Below are 19,387 nucleotides of genomic sequence, written 5' to 3'. Positions count from 1 at the left end.
CGCGAGAAACCAGGGATTGGCGGCACGACTCCAGAACCTCGACCACGACCAACATCCCTACAGCGAACAGCCGCCCACCCTCCGGGCCTTATGTATGCGCAACTAACACTACAGTCGACATTCGCTAGCCCGCCAGCCTTCCCACCGACGATATAGCGACGCGCCCACTCCTCGCGACGCAATGGCTACCGCATCTCCCACGCCCATGGGCGGCTCCTCGTACGGGCGCATGCGTTCGCACTCGATGCTCCGACCGCGACGCGACTCGCCGCTGTCGGTGCTGGGCCAGTCGCAGGGCTTCTCGGCCGACGCGCCCATGATGCAAAACATCAACATCGGCGACAGCTCTGATGATGAGATCCCCCAGCCCATGAAGCTCAGCGCCCTCACCACCGCCCTGCTCGCACAGAACGACAACGACGTCTACTCGCCTGAGAAACGCAAGCCCAAGCTCAAGATATCGCGCAGTGGCTCAGGCTCAAACACACCTGTGCAGGACACGGTTACGCCTGCGCCTAGCCTGCGCATCAAGAGGGTGCCGCTGAGGGGCGCCCCTATGCGCAGGTTCCGCAGGACGCCGCAGAGCGATGAGGAGCATCCGCCCAGCCAGGACCAGGAGAACATGCCTGCGTCCGTCGTCAAGGTGGATCCGCTGAAGGTCACGGGGTCCGTCATGAAAGTGGCAGAGGACCGCCATGTGCGCTCCCCGCCGCAGACCCAGTCGCCTATCCAGAGGCAGCAGCAGCACCAGGAGAGGCCAATGCCCCTGCAGGCAATGGACGCGAACACACCGCGCAGACCAGCACCGCCGCCGCCGCCAAAAATGTCTGTGCTTGAGACTGCCACTGCTGCTGCTGGCGCCGCCACGACAAAAACAAGAGAACGCAAGAAGAGGAGCACTCTGGCGGTGAACGGGAAACACTACTCGCAGATGGACAGGATAGGGAGAGGAGGCAGCTCCGCCGTGTACCGCGTCATGGCTGAAAATTTCAAACTACTCGCACTGAAGCGGGTGAAGCTCGAGGACGCAGATGAAGCCGCCGTCCGAGGATACAAGGGCGAGATCGACCTCCTACAGAAGCTGAAAGATGTAGACCGAGTAGTCCGTCTCTACGACTGGGAAGTAGACGAGCAACGGCAAGTCCTCAGCGTAGTAAGTCCCCATCATTTCCCCCCTCCCATCTCCCACACCCACACAAGCCTAACAACCCCCCAGCTCATGGAAATCGGCGAATCAGACCTCGCGCGCATAATCCGCATGAAACTCGACCCAGCCGACATCTCCGGAAAACTCGACCTCTCCTTCACGCGCTACTACTGGAAAGAAATGCTCGAATGCGTCGCCGCCGTCCACGCCCACGAGATCGTGCACTCGGACCTCAAACCCGCAAACTTCCTCCTCGTCTCCGGCCGCCTCAAGCTCATCGACTTCGGCATCGCAAACGCTATCGAGGTAGATCATACCGTGAACGTGCACCGCGACGCGCACATCGGAACCCCGAATTACATGTCCCCCGAGTCTCTGGAGGATTCGTCTGGTGCGGGCGCGCAGGGCTTGCTGTCGAATGGTAACGGGGTGAAGGACATGGCGCTGGGGAAACCGTCGGATGTTTGGAGTCTGGGGTGTATTCTGTATCAGATGGTTTATGGGCGTCCGCCGTTTGCGCATATTCCGAATCAAATGGCGCGCGTACTGGCGATTGTGAATCGCGACTACGCTATTTCGTTCCCCGACCTCGGCGTCGGCGATGTGCGTGTACCCCCCGGCTTGAAAACTACGCTCCGTCACTGTTTGGAGCGCGATGCTAGGCGCAGACCCACGGTTGCGCAGCTGTTGGATGAGAGGGATGCGTTTTTGTATCCTGATGGCGGGGAGGATTTAAGGATACCGCAGGAACTGTTGGGTCAGATTATTCAGCGCGTTGCGGATCGGTTTCGCGATGGGAGTAAACCTGTTCCCACCGATGAGGAGATTAGACAGTATCCGGCGAGCTTTTATGAGAAGATTAGGCAGCTTTTGGAGAGCGATTGAATGGGGTTTTTTCTTTTGTAAGGTTTGGGTTGAGGGTTTTTTTGACGGGTTGATGAGGGTACGATGGTAATGACTGGCGTCTTTTTTTTGCGATGGTGTTTCGTGGGAAAATTGCGGAGTTTTCTTTTTCTTTTTTTGGATTGTTTGCAGAGTACCCCCTTTTTGCGCTTCAGCGATTGCTTGGTTACTGTAGTATGGCGCTTCTTCTTCTTTCTCTTTTCTCTTTTCGTTGGATGGCGGTTTATGCGGATATGACGGCGTTTTTTGTTGTTGGTATATATCCATCCCTTCCTATCCCATTCGATTCGCCGTTCTGGCTGGAATAAAAATTCTCTTGCTGCTTGAGTTATCGGGTTATATATGTTGGGTGATTTGTGGTGGAGAGAAGTGAAGTGTTCTATGCACTGTGATTTTTTACCTGTGTGGAGAAGTGTGCTGATGTGTTGTGTCGTTGCCTTACTTTGCCATGCCTTGTCTTGTCTTGCATGATGAGGAATCAGTGCGTGTTTTGCAATGTTGGGATGGAGGGTGGAGGGTGTTGGAGGGGGGGTTCACGGTGGGATGAGATGGGTTGTTATGGGAAGAAGGGGTTGGAGAGTGGTTCCTCCTGTTGTGCTGGGTATGTACTAGAGAAGGGGGTGAGAGTCTGGCGTGGTGGGGTTTCAGAGTGGAGCTATTTGGGCGAGATATCTTATGGACTGGTGTTGGGCATGGTTGAGCCGTGTTGTATGGATAAGGTGGGCTTTTGGTACTGATTGGTACTGCGTGTGAAAGAAAGGTGTTGGCTGGGTTGGGATATTGCATGTGTTGGTTTCCATATCAGCTGCTTTTGTGTTTTGCGTCTGTTGATTCATATGTTGAGCGTGCATGAGTTGGGATGGAAAGTAAAATGGTGGATGGGGCGAGATTGGAGATTGTATTCATAGACGTTTATGGTGGTTTCGAGCACTATTCAGCATTGTGGTATGCGACGAATTACCTGCGAGTGTTCTCGTTGATTTTGGGAATAATGATATCGACTCTCTGATTAGTTGTACAGCTTCGTCTTATAGCTTATTTGCCGTTCCGCATGATTCAAAGTCTTCCTCTACTCCTTCTTGAACGCGCCGCTAAAGTCCCAGTTGTTCAGGTGTCCTGATCCAACCTGTCCACACAGTTAGCCTTGAACTCTCAGAACAAGTACCATGTATTTACGTACACAGAGATAAGTGGCAAAGCTCAACCATCCCAGGTATGGGGCGAGCAGCCATCCACAGGCAGGATCGACCTGTCCCCAGGTGTAGGCGAGATAGCTTACGACACCACCGAGAGCGAGAATGTCAGCCGTTGCAGCCTTGGGGCGGCCCATGCCGAAGTAGAGAGGCGTCCAGATGAGGTTCAGAGCGAGCTGGATAGTGTAGAGGGTTGCTCCTTGCTGGGTGGTGTTAGATCAGGTGACACATGATACGTTGAGAATAGTTGGTACCTTTGTCAGAGCAACGGTTTCAGGGTTCAGAGAAGACGTGCCAATTGTCCAGGCACGGTACGCGGCGTAGCCCATTGTGGCGTAGAGAGTTGTCCATGCTGGTCCAAACACCCAGCCCGGTGGGTGGTAAGGTGGTTGCTTCAACTTGCTGTATGTGCTTTTCGTCATGCTTGCTGATGGAGTGTTAGCAGACATATTGCATGTTTTTTGTTGGACATGCGGCTCACGGCTGATGGAAAACCCAATTGCTGTACCACAGGCCACAGGCAGCAGGATGGAGACGGCGGGATTCTCAAAGATGAAGGTGGGAAGGGTCAGGGTGGGGATGTAGGTCGTCATGGCTGCGGCAGATGGTGTCAACGGGTACCTGCGTCAGAGCACGTAGAGATGGAAGAATCAACGGCAAAGCCAATCGAACGAAGCAGACATGTGCTGGAGTTGTGCATCTCACGATGCCCTGCCCTACGTAATCGCGTGCCCTCCAATCACGTCCCAGCATCCGACGAGTGCGCGTTCGGCGAGTCGATCCACTTGCCGCGACTCCGTTCACTCCGTTGCAGGTCGCGCTAGGAAGCACTGACCTCGTTTCACTGCACGGTAGAGGTCGGGGTTTGTGCCAGCCGCCGTGAGCCTCACCCTTCTCCCTCTCACCAGCTGGTGTCTGCCACCAGGAATACATTCCAGCACATCGTGAGTGCAGCCGCTTTTTCCACTTCTACAAGCCCCTTGTTCGTGCCCCCCATCCTCTTGTACAGCTATCTTCATAGCTCCAGCAGCTTTGTTCGCGCAGCCCAGCGCCGCGCCTTGCTTCAGCTACCTCTCCACGCTTCCCTTCTCGCGGCGCTGCTCGACTGCGATCAATCGCATCGGGCGCTGTCGTCGCCTTGTCTACTTCTTCTTGACCCGCACCCTCCTGCCTCCTCGTCGCTTTTGCTACTTGTTGTTTATTTGTCGTCTGTCTAACCGAAGCCATCATGGCAAACAGTTACCCGCGTCGATTACCTGTCGACTCCAACACGTCGCGTCCACCAGACAGGATTGCGCCTTGTAGCAAGCACCCTCGCTGCCACCCTGCGTCGATGAGCGGTTCATTGCGCCCTCTCCGACCCTGTTGAAACGCGCCGGCCTTGGCTCTCTGACCGTGCCATCCTACACCGTAAACAAGGGACTGTTCATCACCTCCGTTCGCGATAATGGACTCCTACACGTAGGTTCTGCTGTGTTGCGCGACACAGGACTATGCTGACAGCTTGCAGTGCCCGCGAGGAATCGAGGCCACCTGCGGATTCGTACAGACGGCGCTCGCCAGGTAAGATACATCATCTTTCCTCCATCACTCGAGATCGCTTTACCATGTTGCGCCTCTTCATATTAGCACCGTCTGTCTCTGGCTCGAGCGTTCGCACTCGTCCTTCGCTCGTCTTACTCTAGCGCAACCCAACTGACCGTGTCTTCCTAGCCTCTGGAGACCGTAGACCTCGACGACGCTCGCGATCACCCCAGAACATCGACAGATACCAGCCCGACCGAGCTCGCGATTACGACCACCCGCGTCGCGATGGGAACCGGAGACGCTCCTCTCCTCCACCCGTCCAGGGTGGCATCGATCGTTACGTACCCGGTCAGGACAACTTCACACCGACTTTCACAACCAACCCAGTCCCCAACCCTATGAACCTCGAATACCAAGTCGGCTTCAACTACTTCGCCGAGTGGTGGCGCGTCGAACAGACTATGAAGGAGGAGAAGGAGCGCGCAAAGAACGGCGCCAGGAAGCCTGTGCTCCGGGGAGAGCGCGAAGCTCGCGAGGAACGAGGCAAGGAGCGTGAGCTCATCCAAACCGCATACGACGAGTACAAGGAGAAGCTTCAGGTGCAAATGGCCAAGACCTTTGTTGACAAGCACAAGGGCGAAGAATGGTTCAAGGAGCGCTACGATCCGGACTACTATGTGGCTTTCAAAGACAAACTGAGGGAATACCGTCATGGAAGCTATGCCGACTGGGAGCGACAGTTGGATGAAGGATACTTTGACGAGTTCACCCTCGAAGGTATCTACAAGAATGATTCCAACGGTGCTGGTGGCATTGTGGAGAAGGAAGAGGGTGAAACTACAGCTGCTAACGAGGTTTTGGGTGTAGGGGATCTTCTACCCTGCAAAGGCGGCGAGCTACGTGACGAAGCTACTTTCCAACCCACGCTCCTCATCAAGACTATTGCGCCCACTGTCAACCGCGTAAAGGTTGAGGAGTTCTGCCAGGAGCACCTAGGCGAAGGACCTGGTGGATTCAAGTGGCTCAGCATGAGTGATCCCAATCCACTCAAGAAGTGCCATCGTATCGGCTGGGTCATCCTGCACCCCAGCGATGATCAGCCCATGGTCGTTGACGATCGCGGTGACGCGCGTGATGATGATGATGATGATGCTGAAGATGGCGCAGTCGACGAGAAACCCCAGATTGGCCTCCAAGGCACCGCCCAGAAAGCTCTCGAGTCTATCAACGGCAAGACTGTCAATGACGAGGTCCGCGGCAACTTCACATGCCACGTTGGCGTTCATGAGCCACCCGCGGCCCCCCGGAAGAAAGCGCTGTGGGATCTCTTCTCTACTCCTGAGAGGATTGAGCGTGACTTGGAGCTGGCTGAGCGATTGGTCAGGAAGATGGACAACGAAATGAAAGACGGTCACGAAATCGACTTCGCAGAGGTTGATGGTGTTGGCAAGATTGAGCAGCGAGTCGAGGACCTTCGCTCGAAGGGTTGGCTTCAACCTCCCGCAAACGCGCCAGCTCCCCCCAAGAAAGAGAAGGATCCTGAAGACCTGGAGGAAGGCGAAGACGAAACCATGGAGGACGATGAAGGTGCATACGATGATGAGGTCGATGACGAAGAGCTGCTGGCCAAGAAGAAGAAGCTCGATCTGCTGATTGAGTACTTGCGACGTGTCTACAACTTCTGCTTCTTCTGTGTGTTTGAGAGCGACTCGGTTCACGAGTTGATTCGCAAGTGTGCAGGCGGGCATCTTCGCCGTCCTCGTGCTAGTTTGACGACCGCTGCAAAAACGACAGCTAGGGCTACAGCCTCTGGCCAACCTTTCCCCTACAGGAAGCAGGAGTCATCAGGCGATGGCGAGAACATTGAAGAGGGCGTTGTAGAGGAGAAGAAGCCTCTGAGGTTGAGTGGCAAGACCCAGCAGCAACTTCAGCGAGCATACAACTGGGTGAAGACTTATGAAGAGAAGATACTGCAGCTGCTCGAGCCTGAGAATGTCGACGTCAGGAAGCTTGGCGGTAAGCCCTTGGAAGAGGCTATGGAAGACGAGCTTGCCAAGTTCGTCAAACAAGAAGACGAGTCCAAGTGGCGCTGCAAAGTCCCGGAGTGCACGAAGTTATTCAAGGGACAGCATTTCTGGCGCAAGCACATTGAGAAGCGTCATCCGGAATGGCTCGAGAAGTTGGAGAAAGACGTGAGTATCATTATGTGCAATCTACTATGTACCTTGCTAATCCCGATGTAGCTCCGACTTGTCAACAGCTACGTTGTTGATCCTGCGCACATTGCCCCGTCGCGAAGTGATGCCAATAGTAATGGCCACTTCCCCATGGGCAATCACATCCAGGCCACTGGCACACCGCGAGGCTTCAACCTGGCCAACATGAACATGACCATCAATGGGATGCAGAGTGGTATGAATGCTCAGGCTCTCTTCAATCCTGCTATGGCAGGCAACTGGGACCCAACCCTCGGCAACGATGACCGTCACCAATCCGGAGCAGCTCGACGAGGTGGTCACCGTTTTAACAACAGAGCTGCTGGACCCTACGATAGACCACCTCGTGACGGTCGCAGTCGTCCCAACGGTGGTGTTGGACGCTTGACACCTCCGCCACGAGGTGGCCGGCCTGGCGTCCAGCGCTTCGGTGATGGCGGGCCAGGTCCTGTCCAGTCTACCCAAGGCCGTTCCATCAAGAGCTACGAGGATTTGGATGCTGTGGGCGGTGGCAGCAGCGGAGAGCTCAACTACTGAGCGCAGCTACTGGGTGTTGGTTGCTCAGATATATATCTGGGGTGTTAAGTAGCATTTGATTTAGTACTGAAGCTGGCGTTAGGATGGGTGGTTATTAATTTGCTTCATCACGGATCGTCACTCACTGCCTTGGCAATGTGTCCGGGAGGATCCCAAGGCTAAGTGGGTTGGCGTTCTTGTCAATTTTACTCATACTTCGGCTCATCAGTTTCTGTGTTTGTAGTGTGCATATTTTCTCAAAACTAGGTCCTCTCCCAGAATACAAAATTAAAATGAACTATTTGCCTTTTGTGGAATTGTTATCTTGTCCTGTGTTCAAGTATTGGTAAGCTCTCTGAAGAGCAACTCACATCATGAATTCCAATTATACTCGAGTCGGAATCCGGAAAAAGGTAAATACTGGTGTTAAATGTTGGCCTTGGCTGTTGGTCAGAACGCATTCTGACCAACAGCCAAGGCCTAGGTGAATATTAGTCAATATGCTTGCCAAGAAGTAAAGCCTAGTCGAAGTATCAAAACTTCAGAACATAGACTGTTCGCGTTTCGTAACAGCTTTTTTGTCATCCTCAAAGAGTGTTCCGAGTGGTGAGCACGAGCCATGCCTCAACCTGTAGGGTGCGGTTGCGGTTCTTTTCGCCGTAACCCCAGCACAGGGCTGAGAACAAAGCAAAATTATGGTACCAGCTACATCTGCAGCCAAGTGGCTGAGTCTGCCGCGTGTTCCTTCTTTGCCTGCTCTTGTTCGTGGAGCTGTGGTGGAGCGCAGATACGCTTGCTGACTGCGCTATTGAGTGACGCAACCGAACTCAACTGACGCAACAAGCCACACTTTGCTCCACGCGCTGCGCCTGCTTTATGGCTGACAGGCGTCAAGTATCCCGTTTAAGGAGACGACAAGGGACTTCGCCTTTTTCCATTTGTATTCAACCATCTTCAACCTCAACGTCTTGATCCTTTTTTTGGGTGTGGGGTCGCAGTAGAACCTCAGCACGTCCTCCCACCGTCATACTATACGCGTTCAACGCTATTTGCGGTCCGAAGGGTGGGAGCATTAATCGATATAACCCACATCCTGCGTCTTCCGGATCGCGGCTTCTAGCTTTACCCCTCCCTCACATTATTTTATCATGCAACCGAATCGGTATCCTCCCTACCAGCCCAAGGGTTCTGGGATGCCTGCGACCATGGACAACCAGCCCTCAGTTGTCAACTTCGGCGAGCCATATGCCTCGAGCGCGGGGCGACCGTCCACAGCACGACAAGATACGACTTATTCCAAATACTCCATGATGTCGATGCCGCCCGAGGGTTCCATTCTGACGGGGAAACAAGAGCATTGTGAGCGGGGCAGCAATACCCAGTGCCCAGCACGGTACTAACCAGCGGGACAGATCTGAAGCGCGAACTCATCTCCCAGCAGACCAACTTTGAGATCGCCGAGCTCTCGACTCCCACGGCTCTGAAGCGCTTCGGCGCACCCTTCCACTCAGATGCGGGCGAGGTTGCGCCAGAGGACTCAGAGCTCCCCCTCCTCCGCTACATATTCGTACACCATGTTCGGAACTTTCCCTTCCTGGACAAGGCCAAGGAGAAGGAGTTTTGGCAGGATAAGCTGCAAGTGGTATGTTGGTGACATCAAGTTGCTTGGGGTCCGCGGCTGACTCGGGCTGGCACAGTTCCTCGAATCCTTCGCGAGCAAAGATATTTCTTCCTCGGAAGATCGCCTCGAAGAAACAAAGAGAAAGAAACTGGCGCAAAAGGCAGAGAAGCTGGTCGAGCTCATGATGGTTTCAGGCATCCCTACCGCGTCGGGCTATGAGGAGAGGATACGCTTCGCGGAAATGGAGATAGTGGACACAAAGGCAAACGAAGATGGTCTTACCATGAATGCGCCTAGTGGGCATTTTATCAATGGCTGGGATGTCAACGTTGCGGGCGTCAGGACTACGTCAGTGAAGAAGCACCTCCGTTACCACACACATGCGGTAAGTACAATGTATGAGAGATATGTCAATATATGCTAATCGGTATATGTGTAGGAATACCTCATCCGAGTCAAGCAAAGCGGTGGTCGAGATTTCTACGTTGGGCGACGGTACGCGGACTTCGTCCAGCTGCACAAGCGAATACGTTTGGAGCTGCCGGGCAAGGTGCTACCTCCACTTCCTCGCAAGAACACGAAAGACTCGCTACTTTCATCGAGTAAAGCCGACGATGACGATGTCAGCTCCATCTCGTCGGGGTCTACACAAGGTCCGCCAGCGGCACCGCCGGAACCACATGAGACCAGCGGAGGTGGAGGTATACGGAACTACCTCTTTGGCGGCGGCCACAAGAGAAATGCCTCGCAACCTTCCTTAGCACGGTCGCGCTCTCCCAGAGCGTCGGGAGAGCATCATGCATATCACCCACCAGCACGAACGCTCTACCGTGAAGAGCAACGTGTGTCTCTGCGAGCCTTCCTTCGATCGTTCTTAAATAACGAAAGAATCGCGCGGTCAAATGCAATGACCACTTTCCTAACGGGGAATCATGTCGATGTAAACGAAGAGGAGTCGGAAGATATCGAGAGACGAGAATACATGGACGCGAAGCGCATAGAAGAACAGAGAAAATTCTACGAAGTGGCGCGGCAACGAGCGGCAGAGCTTGACATACACATGGAAAAGTTCCGAAGAGAGATTGTGGAAAGTAACGGCCTATCATCCCTTTTCCAGGAGATCAGGGTCAAGCGAACCATTGCAGAGCTCAAGCCCGAGTACCAGAGGTTCTGCGAGTGGCTACGCATAGAAGTAGCAGCTACCATCTACCATCTCTTCCTCGCCGAGGACAACTCGCCAGAACTCTTTGCGCAAGCCAAGCGTATACATTCGCTGGTGCCGTATGGTATGCTCAAGAACGTTATCAGGATTGCCAATCCTGCTGCTGTCATGAGCGGAGTACTGGATCTTTTCCTCGCTCAGCCTTTTGGTTCTCGGTCGCTGCTTCAGCGGATCTTTGGCATGGCCATCAATGACGGTGTCAATTCTGTACAAAAGACCATCGACACGCTTGGAACAACGAAAATCCAGGACGACGTTCTCTGTGCCAAAATCAAGGCCTTTGTCCAGGCAGATGAGAACGTAAAAAACTTGATACGGCGGGAAGCGAGAGACGAAAATATGGATGTGGTCATCACAATATTGCGCTCCGAGTATTTCGCGCCCCAACTCGACAGTAAACGAGTGGAGAAAGTGTTCAATGCTTACGTTGCCTGGAACAACGCTGTCGAAAATGTGAGACCAAGTCGCTTGAGCAGAAATTCCAGCAGTCGCAGCAACGTCAATGCACAGACTAATGCCTTTGCTCAGATTGATAAAGAACTACGGCAAGGTGCCGAGCTCTTCGCACATCTGAAGCAGTACCTTAAGCTCTGTCTGAGACAACGGGACAAGCAGATGATGCTTCAGATCATCGAGGAGGTAAGCACACAATTATTCTGTACTATGGGATAGCGATAACTGACTATATGCCAGCCTACAACCCTCCAGCTCTTCAGAGATCTCTTCACCATCTTCTACGAGCCTCTTGTCCGTGTCTACAAATCGGCAAGTGTCTACAACAGTATCACCGACTTCGCCATGTTCGTTGATGACACCATCAAAGTAGTCGAAGCCTGCCAACGGCAAGAGGTCTCGGCAGATCCCAACCAAACAGTGCAAGCCTTCATTGACCTGTGTGCTCGCCATGAAGACAACCTCTACAAATTTGTTCATGAAGTACATACCCACGACAATGGGCTCTTTGACCAGCTCATGGGCTGGCTCGAGGGTATCCTTGAGTTCTTGCGCCATGGACCCCGGAATGGTAGTAAGCTGGATATGAACGCGCTGTTCCAAGGCGGTATGGACTCGAACATAGTAGACAGAAATAAGGCGATTAGAGAAATCAACAGCTTAATCAGATGGCAAGCGGCGAGGAAGAGGTGGCACCAGGACAAAACAAGGCAGAAGATGGCGAGTGCCGGGGATGAGCCTGATACGATACCTAACGGGATGGCTGGATTCAAGTCGAGTGACTTTGGGCTTAATGCGGTATGTCTATCATTCATTCATCCTCGACCATACAAACGCTAATATTATGTCAGCTTGATCTTCAAGACCTTGAACTCGATGACGACGGCTCTGACTCGACAGACTCGGAAGAGTACGATGACGACGATCTTGACCCTATCGAAGCAGAACGCAAGAGCCGGGCCCGTGCTGCAGAGAAGCTGCGAAGGAAGGCCGGCGAGCCGATCAAACCGCCGGTCGTGGAGTTACAGAAACTGGCGCCTGGGTTCGTGACTATGCTGAGGAGTGTTCTTGCAGAGTAGGATGAAAATAAGGTCATAGTTTGGGGGTGTGAACGCTGGGGTTGTAGGATTGGGTGAAGTAGACGTATAGAGGCTCTTCAGCCGGCTTATTGATATCGAATACATAATTATTTCCACTTCATCAATTCGCATTCTTCATCAAACTGCCTGAGATGGATTCGCAGATGTGGTGACCCTGTGGGCGTTCGAGGACCTATTTCCGTATGCAGCCTTAACCCCCATGCGGGCTAGCGTCCTGCAACGGCCCATGCTGGAGGTCCGATCGCATAGCTGTCCTTTATGCAAGGCCGAGATTCGAGCGTCGTAACGCAACGTCGACGCGCCTGTCTTCTCTTCCCCGAGACTGGATTCCCTTTTTCTTTCTTGTGTGCAATGATCGTACGGATTTCACAGACTTAGTCATTCTTTTGGAGCCAGTGAAAGAGTAGGAATTACATTCCAGCAAGAGACAGACCCTGGATTGCCGGTCACAAGTTCTCGACCACACACTTGCTACGCACACCGACGACTCCCCACTTCAACCCCTCGAACCCCTCTCACCAACTCAACTACCCAGCAGCGGTAGATCGCCAACATGCCTGCGAAATCCCGCTTCACGCGCTTGGACGCGTTCACAAAGACGGTCGAAGATGCGCGCATCCGCACCACATCCGGCGGCATTGTCACGCTTGTCAGCTTGGTGGTGATTCTATGGTTGACATGGGGCGAGTGGCAAGATTACCGGAGAGTGACGGTGCGGCCGGAGCTGGTGGTGGACAAGGGGAGAGGCGAGCGCATGGAGATTAGCTTGAACGTGACGTTCCCGCGGCTGCCCTGCGAGCTGCTCACGCTCGATGTCATGGATGTGTCGGGAGAGTTGCAGATGGGCGTCTCGCATGGAGTTAACAAGGTGCGACTGACCGCCGAGGCTGAGGGGAGCAAGATGATCGATGTCAAGGCGCTGGATCTGTGAGTACATCCGCATGTCAATTGCTGGGCGGAAGAGGACAATGAGTGCTGACGCATGTTCAAGACACGGTGATGAAGCCTCGCATCTCGCCCCCGATTACTGCGGCCAATGCTACGGCGCACCCGCCCCCACCAACGCTATCAGATCCGGCTGCTGCAACACCTGCGACGAAGTCCGCGACGCATACGCATCGATCTCATGGTCCTTTGGCCGCGGCGAGGGTGTCGAGCAGTGCGAGCGTGAGCATTACGCCGAGAAGCTCGACTCCCAGCGCCAGGAAGGATGCCGTCTTGAGGGCAGCATCCGCGTCAACAAGGTGGTTGGAAACTTCCACATTGCGCCTGGAAAATCCTTCTCGAACGGCAACCTACACGTGCACGACTTGGAGAACTACTTCAAGGACGAGTACGCGCATACCTTCACCCACACCATTCACGACCTACGCTTTGGGCCCCAATTGAGCGAAGCTGTCGTTCAGGATATGCAGAAGAAACACCTCGTTACTGGCCCTGGTGGATGGACAAGCCACCATATCAACCCCCTCGACAACACGAGCCAGCACACCGATGAGAAGGCGTTCAACTACATGTACTTCGTCAAGGTCGTGTCGACGGCTTATCTGCCGCTCGGCTGGGAAAAGGAAGCCGCGCGGCCCAGTAAGCAAGACGAGGTCCTCGGCGGTACCATCGACGGCAGCTACAAGGGCAGCATCGAGACACACCAGTACTCCGTCACGAGCCACAAGAGGAGTCTCGCAGGCGGCACGGATGAGTCGGAGGGACACAAGGAACGTGTCCACGCGCGTGGTGGTATCCCCGGCGTCTTCTTCTCCTACGTAAGTCCATCCCCAACCCGTCCTACCTCGTACGATTCAGAAACTAACACCCATCCCAGGACATCTCACCCATGAAGGTCATCAACCGTGAAACACGCGACAAATCCTTCTCTGGCTTCCTCGTCGGCCTGTGCGCCGTCATTGGCGGCACGCTGACGGTCGCTGCGGCTGTTGATCGCGCGCTGTACGAGGGCGTCAACCAGATCAAGAAGATCCACTCGAACTAGATGGGTGTTTCGGATGGTTTGGTTAGGCAAATTTACCGAAGATGCGGAGTCGCGCTGTGCTGCATTGCTGGGGTTTCGCATGGGGAATTGGAGTCTGGGCGTATCTGTGGGTTGGTGATCTAGGGATGGGATGGGATGGGAGGGGGATTTAGGACTTTTCTTAGGGGGGGTGTAGGTATTGTGCTGGGGTTTTTGGAAGAGGGGCGTGTGTATGTGCTATATCGAGGTGAGGTAGAGGGAAATGAAATTTATCAAGTTTAAAACTGTTGTGCTTATTATTGCTTGTCTTTGCAAGGGAATTTTCCTTCTGGATCATGAACTATCGGGCGAGTCAAGTTTAAATGTCAATACTAGGCTTCTGTTTGCATTGCTGCCTAGATGCCCGGAACGGGAGCCTTCCAGCAGTAAATATTAAAGTCTGCTTTTTGAGTGACACGTAAACAAGAACAAAAATTAGTGCATTGAATTGAGCCACTCATGTCCGCATAGTTTGAAAGAGTGGTTACAGATGGAGTACTTTGGCTGCAGTCCAATTCCAGCGTCCACCAGCCAATCAGCGCCCATAGGAGAAAGTGGGCGCGCACGGACGTCCACGATTAGTACTCATGCTTATATAAAAAGAGTAGATCCCTACAAAGCTTGACTCTGGTTCACATGACAACTTCAATCCACATCACATACCCCTTCGTTTTCGAAACACCTTGACCCACTTACCGAATAACGCTGAAAACATCCGCCAAGGCACCTCCACACATTCAACTCCGACATCACATTTGCAAAGACACTCTCTACACCGCTCGAACAATCACTCAGTCAACTAAACTCGGAACCCCCAGCCCCGAAACACCACAATGTCCGCCCCAAGAGGCAATCGAGGCCGGGGCCGAGGGCGCGGCCGCGGCCGAGGAGGAGGAGGACGCGGCGACCAACCCGCAGCAGCCTCCCCCCCAACCGAAGACCGCACAGCAGCAACAAACAACACAGTCCAACTCCTCAAAGACTTCCTAACCCGGCGCTACGACGCACCCAACAAGCTCCTAAACCTCTCCCACATCGCCACCGACGACGAGATCCGCAAATCAGGCATGTTCGACCGCGAATCCACACAGCTGAAGTTCTTCCCCGCGCTCATGATCATCTGCGCCGACCTGCTGCCCACGCGTGAGGAGAAAGAGGCTGCTATCCACAGCGTTACGTTGGCGGGGAATAATCTGCCGTCTATTCGTGTGATAAGAGATCTGGCTGCTACGCTGCCGCATATTAGGAATCTGGATTTGACGGGGAATGCGTTTGAGAGTGTGGGCGTGCTGAAGCCGTGGAAGGGGCGGTTTAGGCAGCTGGAGCAGTTGCTGGTTGATCCGTTTGCGGGCGAGGCGTGGGAGGAGGAGCTGGTGTCGTGGTTTCCTAAGTTGGGTGTGCTGAATGGGAGGGTGGTGCGTGGTGGTGCGGACGCAATGAATGCAGGTGTGGATGGAAATGCTGCGTTGCCGCCTGTGATGCAGGCGCCGGCGCAAGGGATGGGGCAACCGGTGACGGATGAGCAGAGGCAAAAGGAGGAAATGGTTGCGTATGTGCAGCAGGCGACAAATCTCAAGCGGGATTATGCCGTGCAGTGCTTGGAGGCGGGCGGTTGGGATCTGAATAAGGCGGGTGAGCTGTTCACGCAGTCGCGGGAAACTCTACCACCCGACGCGTTCAACTAGGACTGGCGCGCCATGGAGAAGCTGATGGAAGTATGCTCGGGATGAGATTTGACACTTTTGCGGCATCTACCTACTCCAGGCACAGGCGTTGGGTCACACACGGGGTTGGGTTGTCTGATTTGATGATTTCCATGCGGCGGTAGTACATATACCCATTCACGAACGAGCACATTAAGCTTGAAGTTCAGAAATACGAGTTCTTGATTTCTCAAGTTACCATATATACAAAAAATAGAGATGCTCATTACATGTGTATGTGCTCATAGTAACCATTACAAACGCCAGACATAAAATTCCCCTCAGTCCCCTCTAGGACATGCAGCCGTAGCTATCAATGACTCTTGCGCGACGAATTCGCCAACGCGCTCTCCAATGCAGAAGTAATATCGATGTGGAACAGCGGTCTGTTCAGGCCCTGCACCACGGCAATACCTCTGGCCTTGACACTTGCGCCCTCGTACGCCTTGCTCGTTTCAAGGTTCTTATTGAAAGAGCCCGCATCCGACGAGCTAGAAGAATGGTGCGCCTCGATGTCGTTGCTTCTCGCTTGAGAGAGGTCTTTGCGCTGGGCTCGTGCCTGTGCTTCTGCAGCAGAGGAGTTTGCGCCGGCGAGTTCGGCAACGGAGAAGATGGGCTTCCAGCGTGTCGGGTTGTTTGCATCGTGCTCAGGGGTGTAGTAGCCGAAGCCGGAGGCGGCGAGAGCGCGCTTGGTCCAGCGGTTGCTGACGTGGGCAAAGTGCCAGTCGACGGTGTCGGGAGCGGCGTACTTGTCGAGTTGATTGCGGACATCGATAAGATTCTGGATCGATGTAATGTCGATATTGTTTACGGCAGAGAAATCGAGGATGATGGCTTTCAGGGTAGGGCGATTGTCGTGTTCTTCCTTCTGGCCGCTTCGTGGGCCGGGATCATTCCATGGTCGATCACCGGGTCTGCCGTAGGCAGCTGGGTTTGTGCGACGTGTCTTCCTGAAGACAGTCTCCGTCAATTGATCCAGATAGTGATTGGCGTTGGGGTAGTTGAAAGCCTCGCTGAATCGGTAAATGAAGATGCCAGGATAGGGATCTTCGAGTTCGATTGAAGGGTTTGTACCATCGTTATGATCGATAGGCAAGAAGATGTTGCGAACGGACTTCTCGCCTTCAGTAGGGCTCTTGCGAGTTGCAACCTCCTCCTTGCTGTTGTTTGATCGGTCGAGCAAATGGTCACCAACGACGGAGTGAATCTTGGCTTTCCCGAGGAACTTACCATCAGCCTTGAACAGACGGAAGAGGTACAGTACAAAGGAGCAAACGACTGTGGTGTAAATGCCATTTTCGATGGTGGAGAACACGGTAACCAGCACACCCGCGAAGAATATTGGGACTTCTATGGGAGACACTCTCCAGAACTGATAAACAACGTTTGGTGGTGTGATCAAGTCACCCACTGCGTGAATAATGACAGCTGCGAGGGAGGCGTTCGGAATGTAGAAGAACATGGCTGGGAGCGCATAGATGGCGAGCAAGACAATGATGCCAGTAATGACACCTGCGAAAGGAGTACGGACACCGGCTTTCGATTTGATGGCAGTACGCGAGAAAGAACCAGTTGCAGGATAAGCTCCGAGGAACGGGCCAATACAGTTGGTCACACCGATAGCTACCAACTCTTGCGAAGGATTGATGATGTAGTTATTGACTCTACCGAAGGATTTGGCGATGGAGATGTGCTCAATGAGGAGGACGATAACAGTCGAAGGTAATTCGGACGCGAAAGCCGAGATAATGTCCGTAGTGATGTGAGGAACCCGAGCATGTTTGAAACCTCTGGGGACAACCCCCAGAACGGAAACCTTAGGCTTCGATCTGTGGTTACGGTTCACCAAGTAGCTGATGAGAATGTACAATAGCAGAACAAAGGCCGTTCGCAAGGTGCTCAAGAAGAAGAACAACTTGGACTTCTTGGGAAACCTTCTCGCGCAGAAGCTGCAAATATATCGAATGAAGTATAGGAGGAACAAAGCGGTCAAGCCAAAAGCTGCGTTGAGGTTCGACCGTCCAAGGTGCTTGAGAATATTGATGAACACCCTGTAGGTTGGATCGCGTGTGGAGAAACCAGTGATCCCCATCATGGTTGGAATTTGCCCAACAGCGATACTCAGTGCGGATCCGGTCATGAAGGCCGAGATGGCAGCAAGTGAGATGACATCGACGATGAATCCGAGCCTTGTCAGACCCATGAAGACAACGATTGAGCCAGCGACGATGGCCAATGAGGATGCAATGACATCTCTGGAAACTACGCCTTTACCGAGTTTCGCTTCTGCGCTCAACACAACGTTGCCGGTGACAGTAGACAAGACGGCAACCGGGCCGATAGTGATATCCTTGGAAGTCGCGAAGAACCAGTAGATGAGGACTCCCATGAAAGAGGAATAGAGTCCGAATTCAGGGCTGAGGTTGGCCAACTTGGCGTAAGCCATACTCTGAGGGATAACGACACAGCCGACAGTGATACCTAGAAAGTCAGCAAGATCTTTATGGTGTGAGATGTATACATACCAGCAACCAAATCTCCAGTTAACCATTGCACGTTGTATCGTGTGATCCACTGGAGAAACGGAAACAGCGAGGAAAAGTAGCGGGCGATATCTCGCCCATTGGGAGCGTACTCGCGAAGCCATTCGAGGGTAGTTGGCTCATGCTCGACATACGTATCCGCAGAGTCGATGGAGAACAAACTTTCTCCTCGCGTTACACGGTCAGATCCAGTTTCGTTTCGGTAGTTGAGGTCGATCCCTAAAACTTTCGCGAGGCCGTGACCGATCTTGGTCGATGTGGACGCCATATTGTTGTGTTCGATGGTGAAGTACAACGGTTATTGGCAAGTTCGCCCACAAGGAGGGGGTGTTTCAACACCAACAAGACGCAGCGTGTTTAGGTTTTCGCCCAGTTCGATAAGATGTGACAAGACTGAACAAGCTCCGCAAAATGTTTACCAAGAACAAGGGACAGGAGCCTGGGGGCTTATGTACCACTACCAAAGCGGGGCGAGTATGCAGGAGACCCGTGCGGCAGATCCGATCCTCTGCTGCAACAATGAGATTTTGCAGCTCTGTGAATGACGGAGAAACCTCCGAGACCCTTGAAGACCCAGACTAGAGAACTGGTCTCCGAGAAGGGAACTCGATCTTCAGGAAGTTGTGTCTAGGCCGAGATGATTTCAGTTTGAAATGGTGGGAGCGGTAATGGGCGTCGTCGTGTGGTGCAGAAGACGTGCTGAATATGGAAAGGTCTAATGCTTGCACGACGCCTCAAAATTGCTCGAACTGGCGGTGGAATTGCGTGACTGAAGCTGTTTAACCGAGACGAACCAGAGGGATTGTAATTCGAAAAGAAAAAAACAACGCGAAGTCTGGGCTTCTGTCAAGGCTCATGAAGAGTAGACAAGTAAAGCATCTTTCCGGAACCACGGACACTTGTGACTAGGTTTTGACAAGTGACATAATCGTGGATACGCATACCGGTCAACGGTTTTTTTTGACCTGGGCAGCGATCTGGGTGACGATGTTCGCCGTGTCGGGGTCCGTTTAATGGGAGATAGTTTAGAGCTTGCAGGGGTCCCGGCTGTGGCGACAGGGATGTCTGCATGCAGGATGTGATGGTCGGTCGTGGTTCGGCCTAGCATCCAATAGTAGATGACGAACTCTCAATTGCGTGCTCCCAGGGCAAGATGTCGTTTTGCTTGGTTGCGGATACCTTGGAACGCCCTAGGCACATTCGCGATTCGATCGCAATGTTGCCACCACAGGCAA

The 19,387-nt window shown here is 53.4% G+C and overlaps 7 protein-coding genes across 7 annotated transcripts; 5 read left to right on the top strand and 2 right to left on the bottom strand.

Annotated features, from left to right (window-relative positions):
• Positions 1 to 52: 52 nt before the first annotated feature.
• Positions 53 to 2,409, top strand: P153DRAFT_309000 (kinase-like protein). The gene is made up of 2 exons (XM_033664728.1): positions 53 to 1,153; positions 1,217 to 2,409. Exons 1-2 carry the CDS (start codon positions 182 to 184, stop codon positions 2,030 to 2,032), a joined length of 1,788 nt encoding a protein of 595 aa, XP_033526963.1. The 5' UTR covers positions 53 to 181; the 3' UTR covers positions 2,033 to 2,409.
• Positions 2,410 to 3,051: 642 nt separating this feature from the next.
• Positions 3,052 to 3,836, bottom strand: P153DRAFT_420549 (TspO/MBR-related protein; the record flags this gene model as incomplete). Its single annotated transcript, XM_033672251.1, has 4 exons — positions 3,052 to 3,176; positions 3,231 to 3,446; positions 3,498 to 3,670; positions 3,725 to 3,836. The coding sequence occupies 4 exons, from the start codon at positions 3,834 to 3,836 to the stop codon at positions 3,120 to 3,122; spliced, it is 558 nt and encodes a 185-aa protein (XP_033526962.1). The 3' UTR covers positions 3,052 to 3,119.
• An 854-nt stretch (positions 3,837 to 4,690) lies between these two features.
• On the top strand, positions 4,691 to 7,523 carry P153DRAFT_382197 (uncharacterized protein; the record flags this gene model as incomplete). The annotated part of the gene is made up of 4 exons (XM_033670114.1): positions 4,691 to 4,704; positions 4,754 to 4,806; positions 4,957 to 6,962; positions 7,014 to 7,523. The coding sequence occupies 4 exons, from the start codon at positions 4,691 to 4,693 to the stop codon at positions 7,521 to 7,523; spliced, it is 2,583 nt and encodes an 860-aa protein (XP_033526961.1).
• An 849-nt stretch (positions 7,524 to 8,372) lies between these two features.
• P153DRAFT_363874 (uncharacterized protein) lies at positions 8,373 to 11,933 on the top strand. Its single transcript, XM_033667470.1, has 7 exons — positions 8,373 to 8,861; positions 8,915 to 9,144; positions 9,200 to 9,508; positions 9,563 to 10,798; positions 10,874 to 10,984; positions 11,039 to 11,596; positions 11,650 to 11,933. The coding sequence occupies exons 1-7, from the start codon at positions 8,651 to 8,653 to the stop codon at positions 11,875 to 11,877; spliced, it is 2,883 nt and encodes a 960-aa protein (XP_033526960.1). The 5' UTR covers positions 8,373 to 8,650; the 3' UTR covers positions 11,878 to 11,933.
• A 231-nt stretch (positions 11,934 to 12,164) lies between these two features.
• P153DRAFT_363873 (endoplasmic reticulum-golgi intermediate compartment protein 3) lies at positions 12,165 to 14,115 on the top strand. The gene is made up of 3 exons (XM_033667469.1): positions 12,165 to 12,825; positions 12,890 to 13,661; positions 13,721 to 14,115. The coding sequence occupies exons 1-3, from the start codon at positions 12,452 to 12,454 to the stop codon at positions 13,886 to 13,888; spliced, it is 1,314 nt and encodes a 437-aa protein (XP_033526959.1). The 5' UTR covers positions 12,165 to 12,451; the 3' UTR covers positions 13,889 to 14,115.
• Positions 14,116 to 14,535: 420 nt separating this feature from the next.
• Positions 14,536 to 15,825, top strand: P153DRAFT_363872 (uncharacterized protein). The gene has a single exon (XM_033667468.1). It carries the CDS (start codon positions 14,740 to 14,742, stop codon positions 15,589 to 15,591), a length of 852 nt encoding a protein of 283 aa, XP_033526958.1. The 5' UTR covers positions 14,536 to 14,739; the 3' UTR covers positions 15,592 to 15,825.
• A 97-nt stretch (positions 15,826 to 15,922) lies between these two features.
• On the bottom strand, positions 15,923 to 18,420 carry P153DRAFT_283456 (sulfate permease-like protein; the record flags this gene model as incomplete). Its single annotated transcript, XM_033663265.1, has 2 exons — positions 15,923 to 18,090; positions 18,135 to 18,420. 2 exons carry the CDS (start codon positions 18,418 to 18,420, stop codon positions 15,923 to 15,925), a joined length of 2,454 nt encoding a protein of 817 aa, XP_033526957.1.
• Between the last annotated feature and the right edge of the window lie 967 nt (positions 18,421 to 19,387).

This window comes from Dothidotthia symphoricarpi (assembly GCF_010015815.1).
Source record: "Dothidotthia symphoricarpi CBS 119687 unplaced genomic scaffold P153scaffold_4, whole genome shotgun sequence".
Classification (NCBI taxonomy): Eukaryota; Fungi; Ascomycota; class Dothideomycetes; order Pleosporales; family Dothidotthiaceae; genus Dothidotthia; species Dothidotthia symphoricarpi.
The sequence above is the reverse complement of the archived record's forward strand: the minus strand, read 5'-3'. Positions and strand labels throughout refer to the sequence as shown.